We start from the raw sequence: 18,401 nt of genomic DNA, 5'->3' as shown, positions 1-18,401 counted from the left end.
CTGTGTTTGGATGTGTGTAGTCCAAGTCAGGTTCTCGGAGATGTTTACACTGAGGTACTTGAAGCTACTCACCCTCTCCACAGGGGTCCCACTGATCATAAGAGGAGTGTAGGGCTGCTGCTGTCTCTTCCTAAAGTCCATGATCAGCTCTTTAGTTTTGCTCACATTCAGAGAGAGACAGTTGTCCTGGCACCATGATGGGAGTCTCTCTACCTCATCTAAGTATGCGGTCTCATCGTTGTTGGAGATGAGGCCCAGAACCACAGTATCATCAGCGAATTTGATGGAAATAATAATAGATGTGGAGCTGTGAGAGGACACGCAGTCATGCGTGTAGAGACAGTAGAGCAGGGGACTCAGGACACGTTCAGGGTGATGGAGTTTGAGGTGAACTGGCCAACTTTCACCACTTGAGGTCTGCCGGTGAGGAAGTCTTGAATCCAGTCACAGAGTGAGGAGTTTAGGCCGAGGTCTGTGAGTTTAGATGCTAACTTGATGGGGACTATAGTATTGAAAGCTGAGCTATAGTCAATGAATAGCAGCCTTACATAATTCCCATTGTTGCTGTCCATGTGTGTGACGGAAGAGTGGAGGACGTGAGAGATGGCATCGTCAGTAGATCTGTTTGGGCGATAGGCAAACTGAAAAGGGTCCAAAGTAACAGCTATGGAGGAGCAAATGTGGCTCTTTACAAGTCTCTCAAAAACCTTCATGACTATAGATGTGAGGGCAACTGGGTGATAGTCATTCAGGCAAGAGGGTTTATTGTTCTTTGGCACAGGAATAATGACGGATTTTTTAAATGAGGTGGGAACCACGGAGGTAGCAAGGGACTCATTAAAGATAGAAGTGAACAAACCAGCGAGCTGATCAGCGCAGGACCTCAGAACACGGCCGGTTATCCCATCAGGACCGGCTACTTTCCTGACGTTCACTCTCTTTAACACCCTCCGAACCTCATCCTCCGACACGGTGATTACAGGATCATCGCTGCTCTGCCTGCTGCGCTGGTCGGCAGAGTTGCGCTGCCGCTGTTGCAATAGAAGCGGCCGTAGAAGATGTTTAACTCGTCGGCCAGCAACGGATCTACTCTCACCTCTGCGGAGGATTTGTTTCCAAAGGCACAGATGGTCCTCAGTCCCTGCCACATCCGTCGAGAGTCATTGAGCTGGAAATGAGACTCAATTCTCTCTCTGTATCGGTGTCTTCTACTTACTGCGCGTCGGAGAGCATAGCACGATGCTTTGTACTCGCTCATATTCCCGGTCAACGGATTGTTCTGTCCACCCACGGTTTCTGATTAGAGAAGGTCCTCATAGATATTGTTTCTGTAGCTTGCTCGGTTGGCGTGTTTACAAAGCTTAATGTTACATCCGTGAACTCGCTGACGTCAGAAGAACCCGCCCGGAACATGTCCCAGTCGACGTCACCAAGAGCCGCCTGTAGCATAGCGTCTGAGTGGGAGGACCAGCGCGTCACTACTCTCTGCACCGGGGGATCCTGAACGAGCCTTTATTTATATTCCGGTGTGAGGAAAATGGCGCCATGGTCTGATTTGCCAAAAGCCGGTAGTGAGCGGGCTTTGTAGGCATTCTTAAACTGAGAGTAGCAATGATCCAGTGTATTCGGTCCTCTAGTTGGACAGGATACATGTTGATGAAAGTTCGGCATGACCTGCCTGAGGCTGGCTTTGTTAAACCTCCCGCGATGATAAAGGCAGCGTCAGGATGTTTGTTAATGTAGCCGCTGAGCACATCGTTAAGCTTAGACAAAGCCAAGCCGGTGTCTGCCTGTGGTGGATTGTAAACAGCAGTAACAATGATAGATGAAAACAGATAAAATGGGCGGCAAATAATGGAAAGAGGTTCCAGATGAGGCGAGCAGGAACGCGACTGAATGGAGATATTCCTGGGATCAGACCATTTCTTATTCATCATGAAACACACTCCCCCGCCCCTGGATTTACCGGCCTCTGCTGTTCTGTTCTGTCCATCCGTAAAATAGAAAAGTTATCACTCGGCATTACAGCAGTGTCCGGGACTGAGGGCATAAGCCATGTTTCAGACAAAAAAAGGATGTTACAGTCCCTTATCTCCCGTTGGAAACTAATCCTGGTTCTAAGATCGTCCATCTTATTCTCCAAGGATTGGAAATTTGTGAGCAGAATGCTCAAAAGAGGAGGATTATGAGCCCTTTTCCTGAGTCTGTCTCGAATCCCAGCGCGTTTCCCGCGGTGTTTCTTGATCCGTCGGGGATCAAGTATTCTTTCTTGATCCGTCGGGTATTGTTCATGATCGGGTATTGCCACGATGGATTCATGGATAAGGTGTCCTGGAACAGGTTAGTGTAGCGGTTTCCAATGTCTAAAAGTGTTTCTCTGTCATAAGTGAACAGTGCCGATGTTAAATGTGTAAAAAGAGAAAGTAAAAGTAAAAAAATAAATAAAAGCACAATCTAAGCGGAGCGACCTGGACGGCATCCGATCACAGCATTGCCATCACGCCATCTTGAGATGCTGTGGCATGACCTTAAAAAGGCGATTCATGCTCAAAAACCCTATAATGTGGCTGAATTACAACAATTCTGCCAAGATGAGTGGGTCCTCCACAGCACTGTAACAGACTCATTGCAAGTTATCGCAAACGCTTGATTGCAGTTGTTGCTGCTAAGGGTGGCCCAACCAGTTATTAGGTTTAGGGGGCAAGCACTTTTTCACACAGAGCCATGTGGGTTTGGATTTTGTTTTCCCTTCATAATAAAAAACTTCATTCAAAAACTGCATGTTGTGTTTACTTGTGTTATCTTTGATTAATATTAAAATTAGTTTGATGATCTGAAACATTAAAGTGTGACAAACATGCAAAAAAATTAAAAAATCAGGAAGGGGGCCAACACTTTTTCACACCACTGTATGTATGCATGTATGTATGTATATATATATATATATATGTGTGTGTTAATGCTCTGGCAACATTGTGCTACACAGTCATGCTAATAAAGCTGAATTTAATTGAGAGAGAGAGAGAGAGAGAGAGAGAGATTTCAACAGGGCACTGAAACACGGGTAAAGACAGGATTTACTATAGATTTCACATTTTATATAAAGTTCTCATTATAATGCTTATGTCTTTAATGTTTTTGGCAGATTTGTGCTATATTAAAATCACCTGTGTTTTTGAAGCCATTATGAAAACATGACCAAAAAAAATAAAAATCACTGCTACATTATTATAGGATCAGTATTTAAAAAATAAAGAAACATCTAAAAGCAATATGACCGTCTCAAATAACTCGGACATTGCATTTGAGCATGAAACTAAACACTGGTAATATGCAGCACATATAGCATGTGAATAAATGTCAATATCCCAATGCATCCTATATTAGATTAATCAGATATGTATGTAGCTAACCCAGACATCACTACATGACTTCAAAGCCAAACTTCTCTCTCTTCTCACGTCTATACTTTGAACCGCATGCTGTTGCAAGCTAAACAATCAGAGATCAGGCCAGGGTGCCGCCCAAAGTGATGCCATAACCAATCAGAATTTTTTATTTTTTTTCCACGATCATTGTTTTCATGATCGATCATCGCTGTCACGGCCGAGTACTCGATCGCTGTTGCACATCCCTAATGCATACAGACAATTTCTGTCTGTGAGAACTTGAAACTGTTCTGTTTTGGTCAAGATTGTATTTTGTTTATCTTCAGTTGGATTTTTCACTTGATGGTATTCATGTACTTGCTTCTGTATCAAATGCAGATATCATCTACATATAAACTACAGTGAACATCAGAACCAATGACTTTTGCAATGCTGTTTATTTAATACTAAACACCTGAGGCTGAACACTTCATATTTACTTTAAATGTGCTTCATGTGAGAGTCATATATGATCTTACCACAGTGTCTCCAGTTTACAGTGAGGATCCTGTAGTACATCAGAAAGCAGCTTCACTGAATCTCCTAGTTTATTTCCAGACAGATACAGTTCTCTCAGGTGTGAGGGGTTTGATCTCAGAGCTGAAGCCAGAGCAGCACAACCTTCATCTGTGATGCCACAATCCCACAACCTGTAGAGAACAATGACACACTCTTCACTCTCTCAGATCAGATCAGTTTAGCTGTGAATCCATTATTAAAGAGAAAGTACAAACTTAAAGCTGCAGTCCATAACTTTTTTTGGTTAAAAATGATTAATATTTGAGAAAGTGCATAACCAGTCAGTGTTAAAAACCTGTGTTAAAATCTCCTTACTTTTAGCCCGATTCACAACAGTTAGCTTATAATAATGCTTTCTAATTTGAGTGGTACAGGTAGGTTTCCGCGGGAAATTTGAGCATGGCACTGCATCATTACGTCATTTGCTCCTCTAATAAACACCTACAGGAGGACATCTGCTTCACAGGAGCCATGTGTTCCCCATTACATCTCATTAACTCTTGTCATCAAACACTTGATCATTGTGTCATGTTTGGTCTCATCTGGCAGCTTAAAACTGAACAGAAATGTGTTGAACTCAATAGAGATTCTCAAGGTTTTAATGTACGTCATGAAAATCATGTGAAACATTATCAAACAGCTATCAAAAAAGCAATCAAACAACTTTCTGCAATGAACGACAATTTGCAATTCCAATTTAATTAAATTAATATTATGAGAAAAGAAAAACTGCACATGCATTGTCAAATTATCCAAGTTTCATGGATAAATTTAAAAGAATGTTAAGACTGGATTTAATCAACATTTATCTATTAATAGAATAAAATTGTAATTATATGTAATTGTATTGTAATTGAATAAAAAGTAATTTAATATAATTCAACTTCTAACTGGTTTAACATGTTTAAAAATAATCCACATGCTGGACTGTGAACTGGCAGATAGTTCATGTGTTCATAAGTTTGAGTCTAGCTCGTCGTTCCAGATGCCCTTCTGTAAAATGTCAAAACTAACAAAATATAAAATTAACAAACAATTACAATAATTAACTACCTTATATGTTTCAATTGTTGTCTTCAAAAGTGTGTGTTCAAGTATGCTGCTGTTTTGCTCCATTAACTGATTCATCAGATTTTAGGAGTTTTGAGCTGCTTCTCCATTTGTTTGGTATTTTATGCCAGATGAGAATTATTTAAATTCCTTCTTTATTTTAATTTTAACATTTTTTAACTTCTCTGACTTTGTTTGAATGCCTGAAGAAATCTTTTACATTGTCACTGTATTGAAAACACATCAAAATGCTGACCACTAAAATAATAGCCACAGCACTGAAGATTTATGAGCTTTTGACTTTGATTTTCTTAATGTTTTAACAGTGAAGTGATTGTTCTCATTGATACTTACTGAACTGATCTGGATTCTTTAATCACAGGCAGCAACTTCTGAAGAACTTTCATATTTTCAGGATTATTCGTTTCTTTAACAAATTTATCAAGACGAAACTCATTCAGTTCCTCTTCTGATGTCAACAACACAAAAACTACAGCTGACCACTGAGATGAAGAGAGTTTAGCTTTACTTAAATTTCCAGATTTCAGATAATATTGTATTTCCTCCACTAGTGAACGATCACCCAGTTCATTCAGACAGTGGAACAGATTGATGGATTTCTCTGGAGAGCCAATGGTCCTGATCTTCTCCTTGATGTACTCAACTGTTTTCTCATTGCTGTCAGATCTGCTTCTTTTCATCTTCATTATTCGTTGTAGGAGAATCTGATGAGACTCCACTGACAAACCCAGAAGGAACCGCAGGAAAAGATCCAGATGTCCATTTTTACTCATTAGAGCCTCATCCACAGCTCTCTGATGCAGCTCAGATAATGAAACATGTTGAAACAAGACCTTCACTTTTGACCGCATCACATCTCTGTTGTGGTTTGTACAGGAGAGGTGCGCATATAGAGCTGCTAGATGTTCCTGAATGCTCAGATGAACAAAGCAGAAGACTTTCCCCTGATACAAGCCTAACTCCTCTCTGAAGATCTGAGTGCACAATCCTGAGTACACTGATGCTTCTGTCACATCAATGCCACACTCTCTCAGGTCTTCCTCATAGAAGATCAGGTTTCCTTTCACAAGCTGCTCAAAAGCCACTTTCCCCAGTTTGAGGATCATGTCTTCATCTGTCACCTTCTCATAGTCCTTCTCATGTTTGACGTTGGTCTGAAGGATCAGGAAGTGTGTGTACATTTGAGTGAGGGTCTTGGGAATCGCTCCACTCTCTGCTCGACTCAACATCTTCTCCAGAACAGTGGCTGAGATCCAGCAGAACACTGGGATGTGGCACATGATGTAGAGGCTCCTTGATGACTTCAGGTGTGAGATGATTCTATTGGCCAGACTCTGATCACTGATTCTCTTCCTGAAGTATTCCTGCTTCTGTGGATCATTGAAGCCTCGTACCTCTGTCACTCGATGGACACACTCAGAGGGGACGAGATCAGCTGCTGCTGGTCTGGAGGTGATCCAGATGAGAGCAGAGGGAAGCAGATTCCCCTCAATCAGGTTCATCAGCAGCACATCCACTGAGGCTGATTCAGATATATTACACAGTTTCACTTTGCTCTTAAAGTCCAGAGACAGACGACACTCATCCAAACCATCAAAGATGAACAGCACTTTATATTCATCACTGGATATTTCCATCTCTTTACTTTCAGGGAAAAAGAAATGAAGAAGATTTGAAAGACTGGGTGATTTGTCCTTCATCAGATTGAGCTCTCTGAAAGGAAGTGGAAATATGAGCTGGACGTCCTGATTCTCTTTCCCTTCAGCCCAGTCCAGGATGAACTTCTGCACAGAGACTGTTTTTCCAATGCCAGCGACTCCCTTTGTCAGCACAGTTCTGATGGCTTTGTCTTGTCCAGGTAAAGGTGTAAAGATGTGATTGCATTTGATGGCTGTGTCCTCTGTTGCTGCTCTCCTGGATTGTGTCTCAATCTGTCTCACCTCATGCTCATTACTGATCTCTCCACTCTCACTCTCTGTGATGTAGAGCTCTGTGTAGATCTCATTCAGGAGTGTTGGGTTTCCCTGCGTCGCTGTTCCCTCATACAGACGCTCAAACTTCTTCATCAGATTTGATCTGAACTTGTTGAGGACTTCATGGCTGGAAAATGAAAATACCGCATTATTACATGAGCTACAGAGGTAAATGTACAGAGTAAAACGTCTTCTATGTTTTCTGTGCTATAAGAAACTAAACATATCATAGGGTTTATGAAATGTGTCAGTTATTAATGATGTATTTGAGTAATGTGTGATGATGCACTGCATTAATAAATCCCACAGTTTACCTTACACCAGGATACGTGTCTTGTTGTTGATTCATAGGCTGGTCATATTTCTTACAGACGGGTTTTATTACTGATCTGTGTTGCAGGATTGACCTTGAATCAAGAATCAAATCACACACTTTTTCTCATTACCTTAATAACAGTGACTTTATTAAAAAATCTCCTGCTCAAGGTCACTACTGTAAAAAAATAAATACCATTTAAATAAATGGAAATAAAAAAAAATCTACTCTCTGCTCTGTGATTGCTGTCATTACATTTACTGCATTTCCTAGCCAGACTTCCGCTCATATTTATTTATTATAGTGTTGTATAATTATGACAGTTTAATTTAAAATATCTTACTATAATCATATATTTTACAAAACAATGTAATACTTGAGGTTAAACCTTGTGTCATCACTCTTAAAATTATTTGGAGGATCCATAGAAGCATGACTCCTCATAGACACACAGCTGGGCTCTGCTTCTGATTTCTTCTGATGAACTGAACTATAACAGAGAGTGTGTGAGCGAATGTTAAAACATAAGATGAAATAATCACATGATAAAACACCATAACAAATATTACAATTATGTCTGTTAAAGAAATATTGTACCTGAAATGTTGTGGATGATCTATAGACTTGTCACTCTTCATAAACACACAGCTGGGCTCTGCTTCTGATCTCTTCTGATCAACTGAACTATAACAAACAATCCTTTCAATTACTGTTTTAATATTAACTTGATTTAAAAAAAAACTCATAAAACAAAGTTCTTTCATAAACTCTCTGGCATAATAACTAATATGAATACCATATTAACACCAAATATAAAACAAAAACACAATAGAAATATGACACACAGCTCTGTCTCTGATCTCTTCTGCTGAACAAATTTAATGATGACATTTATTCATTTTAATAAAGGACCTTTAACAATAAAACATTAAAATCACTTTATAAGGAGGCTAAATGGTCTTATTGTTTTAAATAAAATTCTAATTTGTTACTTTTGGTGTTTGTTGTGAATATTTAGATCTGGTGACTGTGTTCATTCATCCTTTGTTTCGTTCACAGGCAGCATTTAAAACATCATGGCCACCTGTTGTGGGAAAATACTCTCCCTCATATAAAAGTTGATGTATTTCACATATTTACAATATTTGCAGGGAACTTACATGTTTTAAAAGTTGTTGTTAAGTGTTATCTTATGTTTATGTTGAAATGTTATGAATTGAATTTGTGCATTTTTCATAATCTGCCTGTAAATATTTGTATATCAAGAGCTTCGTTGCCCTTTTATGGCTATAAATCAAGATATTTTTCACATATAGACTCTGTGGTCTAGAGACTTTAGACTTTGTAGCCTATTTCAGAAAATCAGTTTAATACTTCAAACTCTTAAATTATAACTTATTGTCAATCATTTAATCATTATTCATTTAGTTAGCAATACTGAATATAGATAGATTTATTTATTTCATATAGATTTTTTTTTTCAGGTATGTGTATATACACACACGTATCCATGTATCTGTATCTATGAAATAAGATCCTCAACAAAAATATATGTATTTTGCACATGTTTTGTTTACCGTATGTCTTACATGAGGTTTTTATGGCTATTTATACAGCTAGGCTAATATATTAATAAATAGACATTATTGTTTAACACACACTGCCAAACAAGCTATTTTCAATCGATTTATTGGGATACAAACAAAATAAATTAAACATGTTTGTTTTTAAATCACAAATTTGTATTATTTGTGTTCTAAGAAGGTCAAAAATAGCAAAAATTTTACTTTCTGATGTCTCTTTATGGTCTTGCTGTTATTAGGGTTAATATAGTAGGCTATGTATGTAAAGTACCTGCATCCTGGAGAAAGCTCTTGATCTCGGGGTGTTTGTGTGTGATTCATGATGAAGCTGAACACAGACACAACTCCATTAGTGAAAGTACAGATACTGCTGCTCAAATATTACTCCATTACAGGCGAAGGGTGTAAAGACAGATTTTTTTACTTGAGTAGCTCAGCTGGGGATGATACCGGAAGCCAGAAACAAATGGACGCGCGCGCTCTTACAGGAAAAATAAAGAGACTGTCTAAAAAAAAAAAAGAGTCACGTTTTAGAGAAAAATAATACTCCAGTAAAGTAGAGATACTCAAAGTGTAGTTAATTCAGGAAGCTGAAGACAGAAGAGAGAGATCTCCAACACTTACTCAAACTAATCATTCAGCTGAACACATCCTGAGAGTTCACTCAAATACACAATCTTAGTCTCATGTGAACACAAATGATGAAATCAACCAGAGACCACACCAAACAACAACATCGGATCAAAAACAAGCATATCAAAGAACACACGTCCTTCAGGAGAAAATGAAAGCGGAAGTTACCTGCAGAGACTCACCTGAAGGGTTGCCAGATTGGACGATTTCCAGCCCAAAACCTCACAAAAACCCGCCCACTCCAACAAAAAACCACCCAAAACATTAACTGTCAAAATAATGGGATAGAATATGTCAATCAAGGTTGATAAGAGCCTTTTTAACTCCTTAAAACAAAATAATGACGACGAAATAATATAAATATAACCTTAGGTAAATTTCCCATGGATCAAATCAGGGAAAATACATTAAAGAGAATTACCGAATGTGATTAAAATATGCAAGCAGACACTGTCAAAACAGCAATCAAGCACTTAAACGATACCCTTGAAAAAACACCTGCATCAAAACTGTGTCCTTCATTGATTCATACCAATGCCCACCTGTCCAACAGTACAGCGGTACAGAGTCCTATCAGCTACAGCAGACATAGCCTTTGTCCATATAGGGATCTCCTCCAACCTGATTTTCAGATTTCATTTTATAATTTTTTCACTTATGGTTTTACTGCATGAGGTCCGCTACCAGTATGAATGAAACAGCTACAGCTAGACTCACTACACCTTATTTGGGGTAAAAATATGGGAAATATTACTTCTAAGTAGTTTTTCTCCAGTGTAGAGGAGTTGTATCTCTCTCTCTCAGTAGATGCATACAATTTCCTGACAAAAATTAAGAAATTACTGTTAATGATTTTTTATCATAATCATTTATAATAAATCCTTAAGACCTTTCTAAGCAAATTATAGTTATATGCCTCCTGTATGTTAACAGGTCATGCTGCAGTTTTCTGTTCAATATATTAATAATAATCATTACCAATAATTATTACTTTGTTTAATGTTTTATTTAGTTATAACTTTAATCGAATTATTAGTACACAAGAAAATATTTAGGCCTAATTCTTAAGATTTATGTATTTCAACTGCATATAAAATTTCCATCCATTTTGATTACATATTTTTAACTTAAAAAAAATTAATAAACTTTTTTAATAAACTGCAAGTCTGCCGACCTTATGTAAATGAAACAAGTAATAAGACTTATGTAATAGTACCAATAAATCTAATTTGTTTTAAAGGTGCCATAGAATGCATTGATACAGTATTTTAAATTGTTCTCTGATATCTACACAGAAGGTATGTGGCTTAGGTAAGGGCAAAAAATCTCCAGAAACGATTTTACATGTCCATTTACAACCCTAGGATTTCTCCCTAGAATGAAACGGTCTGTTATTGGCTTATTTGGCAGGGTCATGAATAATAATGAGCTCTGCTCTGATTGGCTGTTTCACAGTACGGCTCATCAGCAAGAAGGAAGCACAGGGAGGAAAATATATATTTAAATACTTTCTCTCGCAGTTATATCGTCGGGTAATTATACTGTATATAAAACGCGGGCATCAGGGAGCCGTTATTAATATGCGAGGCATTGAAACTGCTTTTGAACGATCCATCGATCGCGTTATAGTTTCACTTTCAAGAGACGCGATCACACAAACTATGTTTACATTATGGAGCAACAGTACTTACCACACATTTCACAAGATCAGATGCTTGTCAGTGGTGCTCAGGATCTGTAAGTCATTCGCCATCATCCTCATCTCTCCTTACTGAGAGTGAAATCGAAATACTGTAACAGGTTACCGCTAGCAAGGAGCTAACCATGTCCCTTTAGTGGCTCACGTTATTTGCTTTCTGTGCCTTTCTGAATACAGACACCAACCCATCCCTGCACTTCACACCCCCTGCACGGCCTGGAACATAACATTTATTGTGTTATTTTCGCTGTTGTCCGCGCTTGTTTATTTACAATACCTGCAGAGCTTCTGATGGTTCGGCCGGCTTAGAACAAGGGCGGGTTTATGCAAATGTTGGGGGCGTAGTGATCCCGACTGTTGCGTCACAGTCGGTGTTATGTTCTGATTCGCCTGTTTTTCAGTGGTCTTTTTTAATCACGAGATTTACATATGAAGGAGGAAACTATGGTGTTTGAGGCTCACTGTATGTCATTTCCATGTACAGAACTGTTATTATTTAAATATGCCAGGGTAAAGACAGTTTTTCATTCTATGGCACTGTAAGGCTCCACCCATCCGGCCCAAAGAAGGTATCCGAATGGTGGATGAAGGTTTCCTGCGTGTTCGGTCTTTCCAGTGTGCACAGTTCTTCAATTTAAATTAAACTCTAATCTGACTCCATTTTATCATTTAATCTGACTCCATTTTAGCTTGACCTCGTATTTAACTTGAAATACAAATTGATTGCTTGTCCATTTCTAATTTATTATTCTGATATTTGATTATTCTAGTTAACTCTTGACTTTATATTTACTCGTTCATTCGGTTGCTCATGTCTTTAACAAGGATGCAACGTACTAGAGTCAATAATTACAGAGTAAAACAGAATAAGGTCAAATGTAACAATTTATTATCAGTCAGGTAAATACTGTATGTATTATGTCAATTCCACAGCAATTCAAAGAGATCAAATCATATCAAAACAAAACATCGAATTCTCAAAGATAAATCTATGAGTAAAGAATGCATACCTGACTTTATAGTAATACATAGTGTGAGCATTGAGACCCACACTACGGGCTTCTGGTTACAGAATCGCCCTGATCCTTTTGCCAAATTTCTTTAAGTACTTCAGACCAGAATAAACATCCCCCAAACTCGAGACAGGAACTAACAATTTGGCTTTGCTTTGATCAAGCCGAGTTAGCACCTTTTTGGGACAGAAGGTAATTTGCATGAAAACCACTGGGAATTGACCCACCCTCTATAGTATGCAAAATATCTCTGAACTCTCAGGATCTGTATTCCCTTTTAGTTTACTTCTTACAAGAATGAGACCATTGTACCAGTCGCCCTGAGACAATTCAAATGATACCAAACATGACTGTAAATAACACTTGCATTAATGTAGAATATTACATTCTTCTATTGACCATTCTGAGTGAAGGGAAGGATGGGTGATGGGAAGGAAGGGATGAAAAGGAGTTTATGCATATGCGAGGGAGGCATTTTCCCGCATTTTCTCTCAGTGGGATGTGGAGACAGATGTCTGTATGTTAATGCACTGTGTGTGTGTTGTCCATCTCAGAAGTTCAAAGTGTCTGAGATTCTGTAATCCTTACAGCACCTTTAAATACATAAGAAACATGTATATGTATTATTAGGTAATAAACCCAATGTACTTAAAATGCAACCTATTTACATAATGTTTTATCAATAAACCCAACATATTTCATATATTTAATCCTACCCCACCCAATCACACTGTGCTACAACAAAATCTAGCTACAACACACAAAAAAGGACAGCAAGACCCCCGTTACATTATATCAATTTATTAATGCTTCAAAGCATTTGGCTATATATGAGCTAGCAAGACATGCCATGTTCATACACTTGTGTGCAACAACAAGAAACAAAAAGTGCCTTCATATTTAAATGCATATTAAGGTAAAACACTATTTTCAAACATTTTTGCCACAATCGACCATACTGTACAAATAAATGCAACAAAAAAACTTTAACAGAAAAAAATAACCATTTTTAACAGAGTGCAGAAATAAGATCAGTTGCACTAACATTAAAAAAAAAAAAAATCTGTGACATGCAATAATTCAGAATAAGATAATGGTCAGAATAAATACCATAAGGCTCAGGGGTTGAGTAGCTCTGCACCCCCACACTTTCCATGCATATTATTTACATGTTAGGAGTACATGAGTACGAAAGGAACATTCTACATCTACATTTTAAACTTTTAACACTTAAATGGACTCAAGTACAAAAATGAAATCTAAAATGGCATTTCAGTTGTTATTACTTAAGAGTTCTTTGGTGACAGCTTGGTTGTGTCCAGGATTTTCTTCTAGCCTGCACTTGAGCTCTGTAGCGTAGCTTCAGTTAAGCACATAAATCAGTCCAAAAAGCATCAAAGACCCAAGAGTGACATTGAAGAACTTCCACACCAACATCAGTAGGTTGGTCTCCAGGACCAGCACCAGCACCAGCACCAGCACCCTCTGAACGAAAGATGCCCGCTGTTGTCTGTGCCATTCCAGACTCAGCCTCTGCACTTTCACAGTCCTGGTGGATAAACAAAGAGAATGAGTAGTGTTCCAATGCCAGTCACAATGTCATATTCAGACATTTTAAGGGCACATTGTTTACAAACTCTGACATTTTGGATACGTAGACTCATTCAAATGTACACTGCCTGGTCAAAAAAAAAAAAGAAAAAAGTCAAATACTGAAGAGTCTAGAATTGGATGATTATTGCAGTGATTTATGTTTCCAGCTTTGTATGTTCGGCAATAATTATTTTATCCCAAACTGATGCAGTGTGTAGCTTTTCATTTCTTAATCAACCATGTCAGACGACGTACCAATGTACACACTCCAGCATGACAATACAATTAATCCGGCTCAATTTGTGAAATAGTGGTTCAGTGAGAACGAGGAATCATTTTCATATATGAATTGATCACCAGTCCTGAGCTTAACTCTACTGAATGTCTTGAGGATGAGCTGGAGTCGACTTTACAGAGTGGCTGGACTCTCCCAGTGTCAATACAAGATCCAGGCCAAAAATAAATGCAGCTCTTGATGGAAATAAATGTTGTGATGTTGCATAATGTTGTTTAAACAATGCCACAACACAGATATTAATATTAGAGTATGCAACTTCTTTTTGGACAGGCTAGTCGACTCCAGCACATCCTAAATACATTCAATAGGGATTAGGTCAGGACTCTGTGGTGGACAATCGTTCACAGTTTGAGCCTGATGAATCTTGACATTGTTATCCTGGAATATAGACACGAGTACGACTTCCGACCTGATTGTTTGAGAAATAAAAGGCTACACACTGCATCAGTTAGGGCTAAACGAATTGTTACCAAACACACAACATGCCAGAAACATTAATCACTTCAGGTAATGAGTCAGTCCTTAAATATCAAGTATTTACTCCTTTAAATCCAGACAGCAACCTTTTTCGGCCTGGCAGTATAAAATAAGAATTAAATGTATAGCCAGTTATTTTGAACTATATTACCTATATTACTATATTAATTGTTCTTGAGCAGCAGATGGGCAGTAGAGCACTGTGTCAAAAGCTTCGAAGCATCAACGCAGTTTGTTGTAAAAGCCTCACTGCTTCAGAAGCTGTTCGGCACATCCCTACCATTAGCTAGCTAGTGAAATAAACCATAGGCCATGCATTCCACATAAGTGTCATACGATATCAACCACACTATAATACATGGATATACAATCACATCTGTCAAATAATATACACGGAGTACAGATAAGATATCTCTTACCTTGCAAATAGATTATGATCCAGGATGCTCCGATGCAAAACGGTGAGGAGGAGATTCAGGCAAGTATAGGTCTCTGCAGCAAAGTAATGGGAGTTACCAGATCGGGGCGTTTTTAGACCATGTGTCCTGATTGGCTGACGTCATAGTGATGGTAGGTTTAGGGGTGGGGTTAGGTAAGGGGGATCATTTTGTTTGTATGATTGAGAAACTCCCAGCAGTTTGAAAACACCCACAAATTCAGAAACGCCCTCTTTTACTCTGCAGAGACCTCAATCTCGATTCAGGTGAGCGCTTCTTCTTCTTCTTCTGTGGATTTATTGGCGGGTTGCATACCACAACCTCCTGTGCTGGAGTGTGAAGTGATTTCAAACTTGATATATATTATGATATCTATCTATATTCTATTCTTAAATCCACTATTCCTAATGAATTTAAAAATTGCACAGAAATAGAGGAAGTCTTTCGTGAAGTATATTGTAGAACATTACAGAACTTTGCACAGTCAAAAACTAACAAGTCCAGCATCTTTCAAGGATATATAGAGCCTTCGTGTCATCTCTCCCTCAACAGAGAGTTAAAACACTCTCCCACTCTTTACCAAGTAACTTATATTTAGGCATTATGATCACTTATACAGTTATACATTCAGAATCAGATCCGTTATCACGCTAAAAACCCGTGACTCGTGAATCACGTCTGTCTGCTGATAGTGAATGACTATAAGTGCAGTTGTCAGCATCCGCACCAGTCAGTCTCTTTGCAGTGTGTGTGTGTGTATATATATATATATATGGTTTGCTCATTCTTTCAATTAATATTTGTTCAGAGTGATCCTGACTATTAATGTATTCATTTTACTGTACAGTTTCAGAGAAAATTAAAAGCAATTTCACCCCAAACAAGAAAATGTGTCCTAGCACTTGCACTGTGTCCATTTTCCAACACTCATAGAAAGATTTCCTTTATAGGTTAGCTCATTATTTCTGTCATGGATCTGGTTCGTGGTCTTCTGTTCACTCGCCATCAGAGGTCGCTCTTCCATCATATAGAGGCTGTAGCTGTGTCTCGTTTAGAAGGATGCGTCCTCCGGAGGTCTCAATCCAAGGGTGCATACGTCATCAAGGCGGTCTCATTTCAGAAAAGCAGGTAGGACACCCCCCGAAAGCGACCTTCGAACGCGTCCTCCTTTCACAGGAAATCGGAGGATGCATCAGGTGTATCCTTTGCTGCTACAGATAATCCATTGTATTGCAGGTGTGGTAAACATGATTACACGAGTTTAGCGATTTTTAAATGTTTAACAGAACTTTGTTAGCAAATAAGTCAAATTCATAAAAAAAATCTATTTAAAATGATCAAACACTACAAGAGGGAAAAATCAACAGTACAAATACAAGCACAAATAATTCCTGTAAAATTTTGTTTTGAAGAGGGAGCAAGGAAAATACGGAGAAATGTATAAGATTGAGACAGGAACATTCTGATCTCTTCACTGGAGCTAAAAATACAGCCTTATATGGTTGGAGGTAAGATCTTAGAATTAAAAAGTAGGCAGTCAGTCTTCTTTCTTCTTTTTGAGCAGAATTAATCTCATTCTTGCCTGAAAGGATAAAATAAAGTTCTGCCAAGAAGGACATGTTAGACCAGGCTAGACCAGTCCTGCAGAGTTTTGCTCCAACCCTCATACAAACTCACCTGCCTGTTGCTTTCCAGTAACCCTTGGAACCATGATTGGCTTGTTCAGGTGTTTGATTAGGGTTGGGGCTAAACTCTGCAGGATCAGCGTGTGCAACCCCTATGTTAGGCAGAAGAACAGTCGTATTTCTAAGGACGTGGAAGGAGTTTTCACTCTAAATTGTCATGTTATTCTTATGTAATTTTTATGATTATAGATTTATTCTGGAGAAAATGGACCTGTCCAGTAAAATAACACCAGCACAAGGAAAGAAAAAGTGAGACAATTTAAAATAAAAAGTATAAGGTAAGCTAAGATGTACAGTCCTATGTCTAAGTTGTCTCAACTCTATAAAAATTAACTTTTTAAATTTCAATTAATCTAGAATACATCATGTTGATAATTGGCACAGTCAAAAGATTCAGGAGCACCTTCTGATGAATAATCGAAAATTCTGATAAAAAAAACGTGCCTTCCCATTACGAGGCGATATTTAACTCTAAGTGATTTACAGGGGCATTTTTTTTTTTTTACATTATTAATGGCATTTGCCTAATTTTATAAAATATAAAAAATATGTGTATAAGCTTTTTACACTTTCTAATTAAACAATAGAATAAGTTACCAATCATATGAAATCAGTATAAGAAAAATTAATTTGTACTACAGTGTACTACAGTCTGTAGTACAGAGGCGCACAGAACACAAAAGTGGCTCGTAGGTGTATTTTCAGACATTAAATGAGGCTCAAAGAGGTGGCATGAGTGCAATTAAATTTATAAATTCATGTTGAGATTAATTTTTCAAATCTAAATTTTTAAATATAGAAGTATTAAATGATTTAAATTATACTTTGTAAATATATAATTATACTTAAAAAATGAAACTAAAACTACCAGCAGGTGGCGGCAAGTCATTGATTTTATCTTGGAAATATTTATTCGTTTGAGCAGCTGATTCATGAAACAAGTGACTGTCTTTATGAATGGTTAATTGAATCATTGACTCACTGGACTCATTTGAAAACGCCCATTCATTCATAAAGGAAACACCACTGTTTGAATGGAGATGCACAGCAGATCAGCTATGACTTTGTTTGAAAAGCAAATCAATGTTTTTTCTTTTTAAAGTTAACTTTTTCTGTTGCACTGTGGTGCTTCTGTCACTAAAACAAATTCCTTGTATGTGTAAACATACTTGGCCAATAAAGCTCATTCTGATTCTTCTGATTCTCATTCTCAAAGATGCTCACGTTTATCTGGAAGCGGCGCTCTTTGGTGCTCCACAGCACTGCGCCTTGGGAAGCTCGGTGTCTTTCTTTAAAACTGTGGGGCGCAGCACGTCGATGTCCCGTTCAAGGTGATCTAGCAGCTCGCTGACGATCCTCGGCGAGGCGTGGAAGTCGATGGAGAAGTATCCTCCGTGCGTGTGGCTAGAGTCGTGTTTGGAGATCTTGTAGGGCAGCCTGCGCTCTCCGAGGTTCTCCAGAGCCCGGACCACAGCGCCGCGCTCCAGCAGCGTCTCCACCGCGCGCCGCAGCACCACCGCCGTCTCCGGCCTCTGCATCGCCTTCAGGATCACACACAGCTCGTACCGCGGCATCTCCCGCTGCTGTCTCAACGGAGGGGCCACCGAGTTTAGTCACAGAGGTGCATGTGTGTCTTCTTCAAGGAGAAGCACGTGGAGTTTGATGTAGTGCTCCAC

At 38.5% G+C, this 18,401-nt stretch overlaps 2 protein-coding genes across 2 annotated transcripts in view; both read right to left on the bottom strand.

Moving 5' to 3' along the window:
* The window catches only part of LOC306884643 (NACHT, LRR and PYD domains-containing protein 3-like), a 28,701-nt gene extending 21,589 nt beyond the window's left edge, over positions 1-7,112 (bottom strand). Inside the window, exons 1-2 of the mRNA XM_079440702.1 lie at positions 5,352-7,112; positions 3,908-4,078 (exon numbers count right to left, since the gene is read on the bottom strand). Of these exons, the coding sequence (XP_079296828.1) occupies positions 3,908-4,078; positions 5,352-7,084 (1,904 nt within the window). The 5' untranslated portion in view covers positions 7,085-7,112. The remainder of the gene's footprint in view (positions 1-3,907; positions 4,079-5,351) is intronic.
* A 10,283-nt stretch (positions 7,113-17,395) lies between these two features.
* LOC306884279 (small ribosomal subunit protein bS6m-like) lies at positions 17,396-18,369 on the bottom strand. The gene has a single exon (XM_079440017.1). It carries the CDS (start codon positions 18,297-18,299, stop codon positions 17,952-17,954), a length of 348 nt encoding a protein of 115 aa, XP_079296143.1. The 5' UTR covers positions 18,300-18,369; the 3' UTR covers positions 17,396-17,951.
* Between the last annotated feature and the right edge of the window lie 32 nt (positions 18,370-18,401).

This window comes from Barbus barbus, assembly GCF_936440315.1.
Source record: "Barbus barbus genome assembly, chromosome: 18".
Classification (NCBI taxonomy): Eukaryota; Metazoa; Chordata; class Actinopteri; order Cypriniformes; family Cyprinidae; genus Barbus; species Barbus barbus.
The sequence above is the reverse complement of the archived record's forward strand: the minus strand, read 5'-3'. Positions and strand labels throughout refer to the sequence as shown.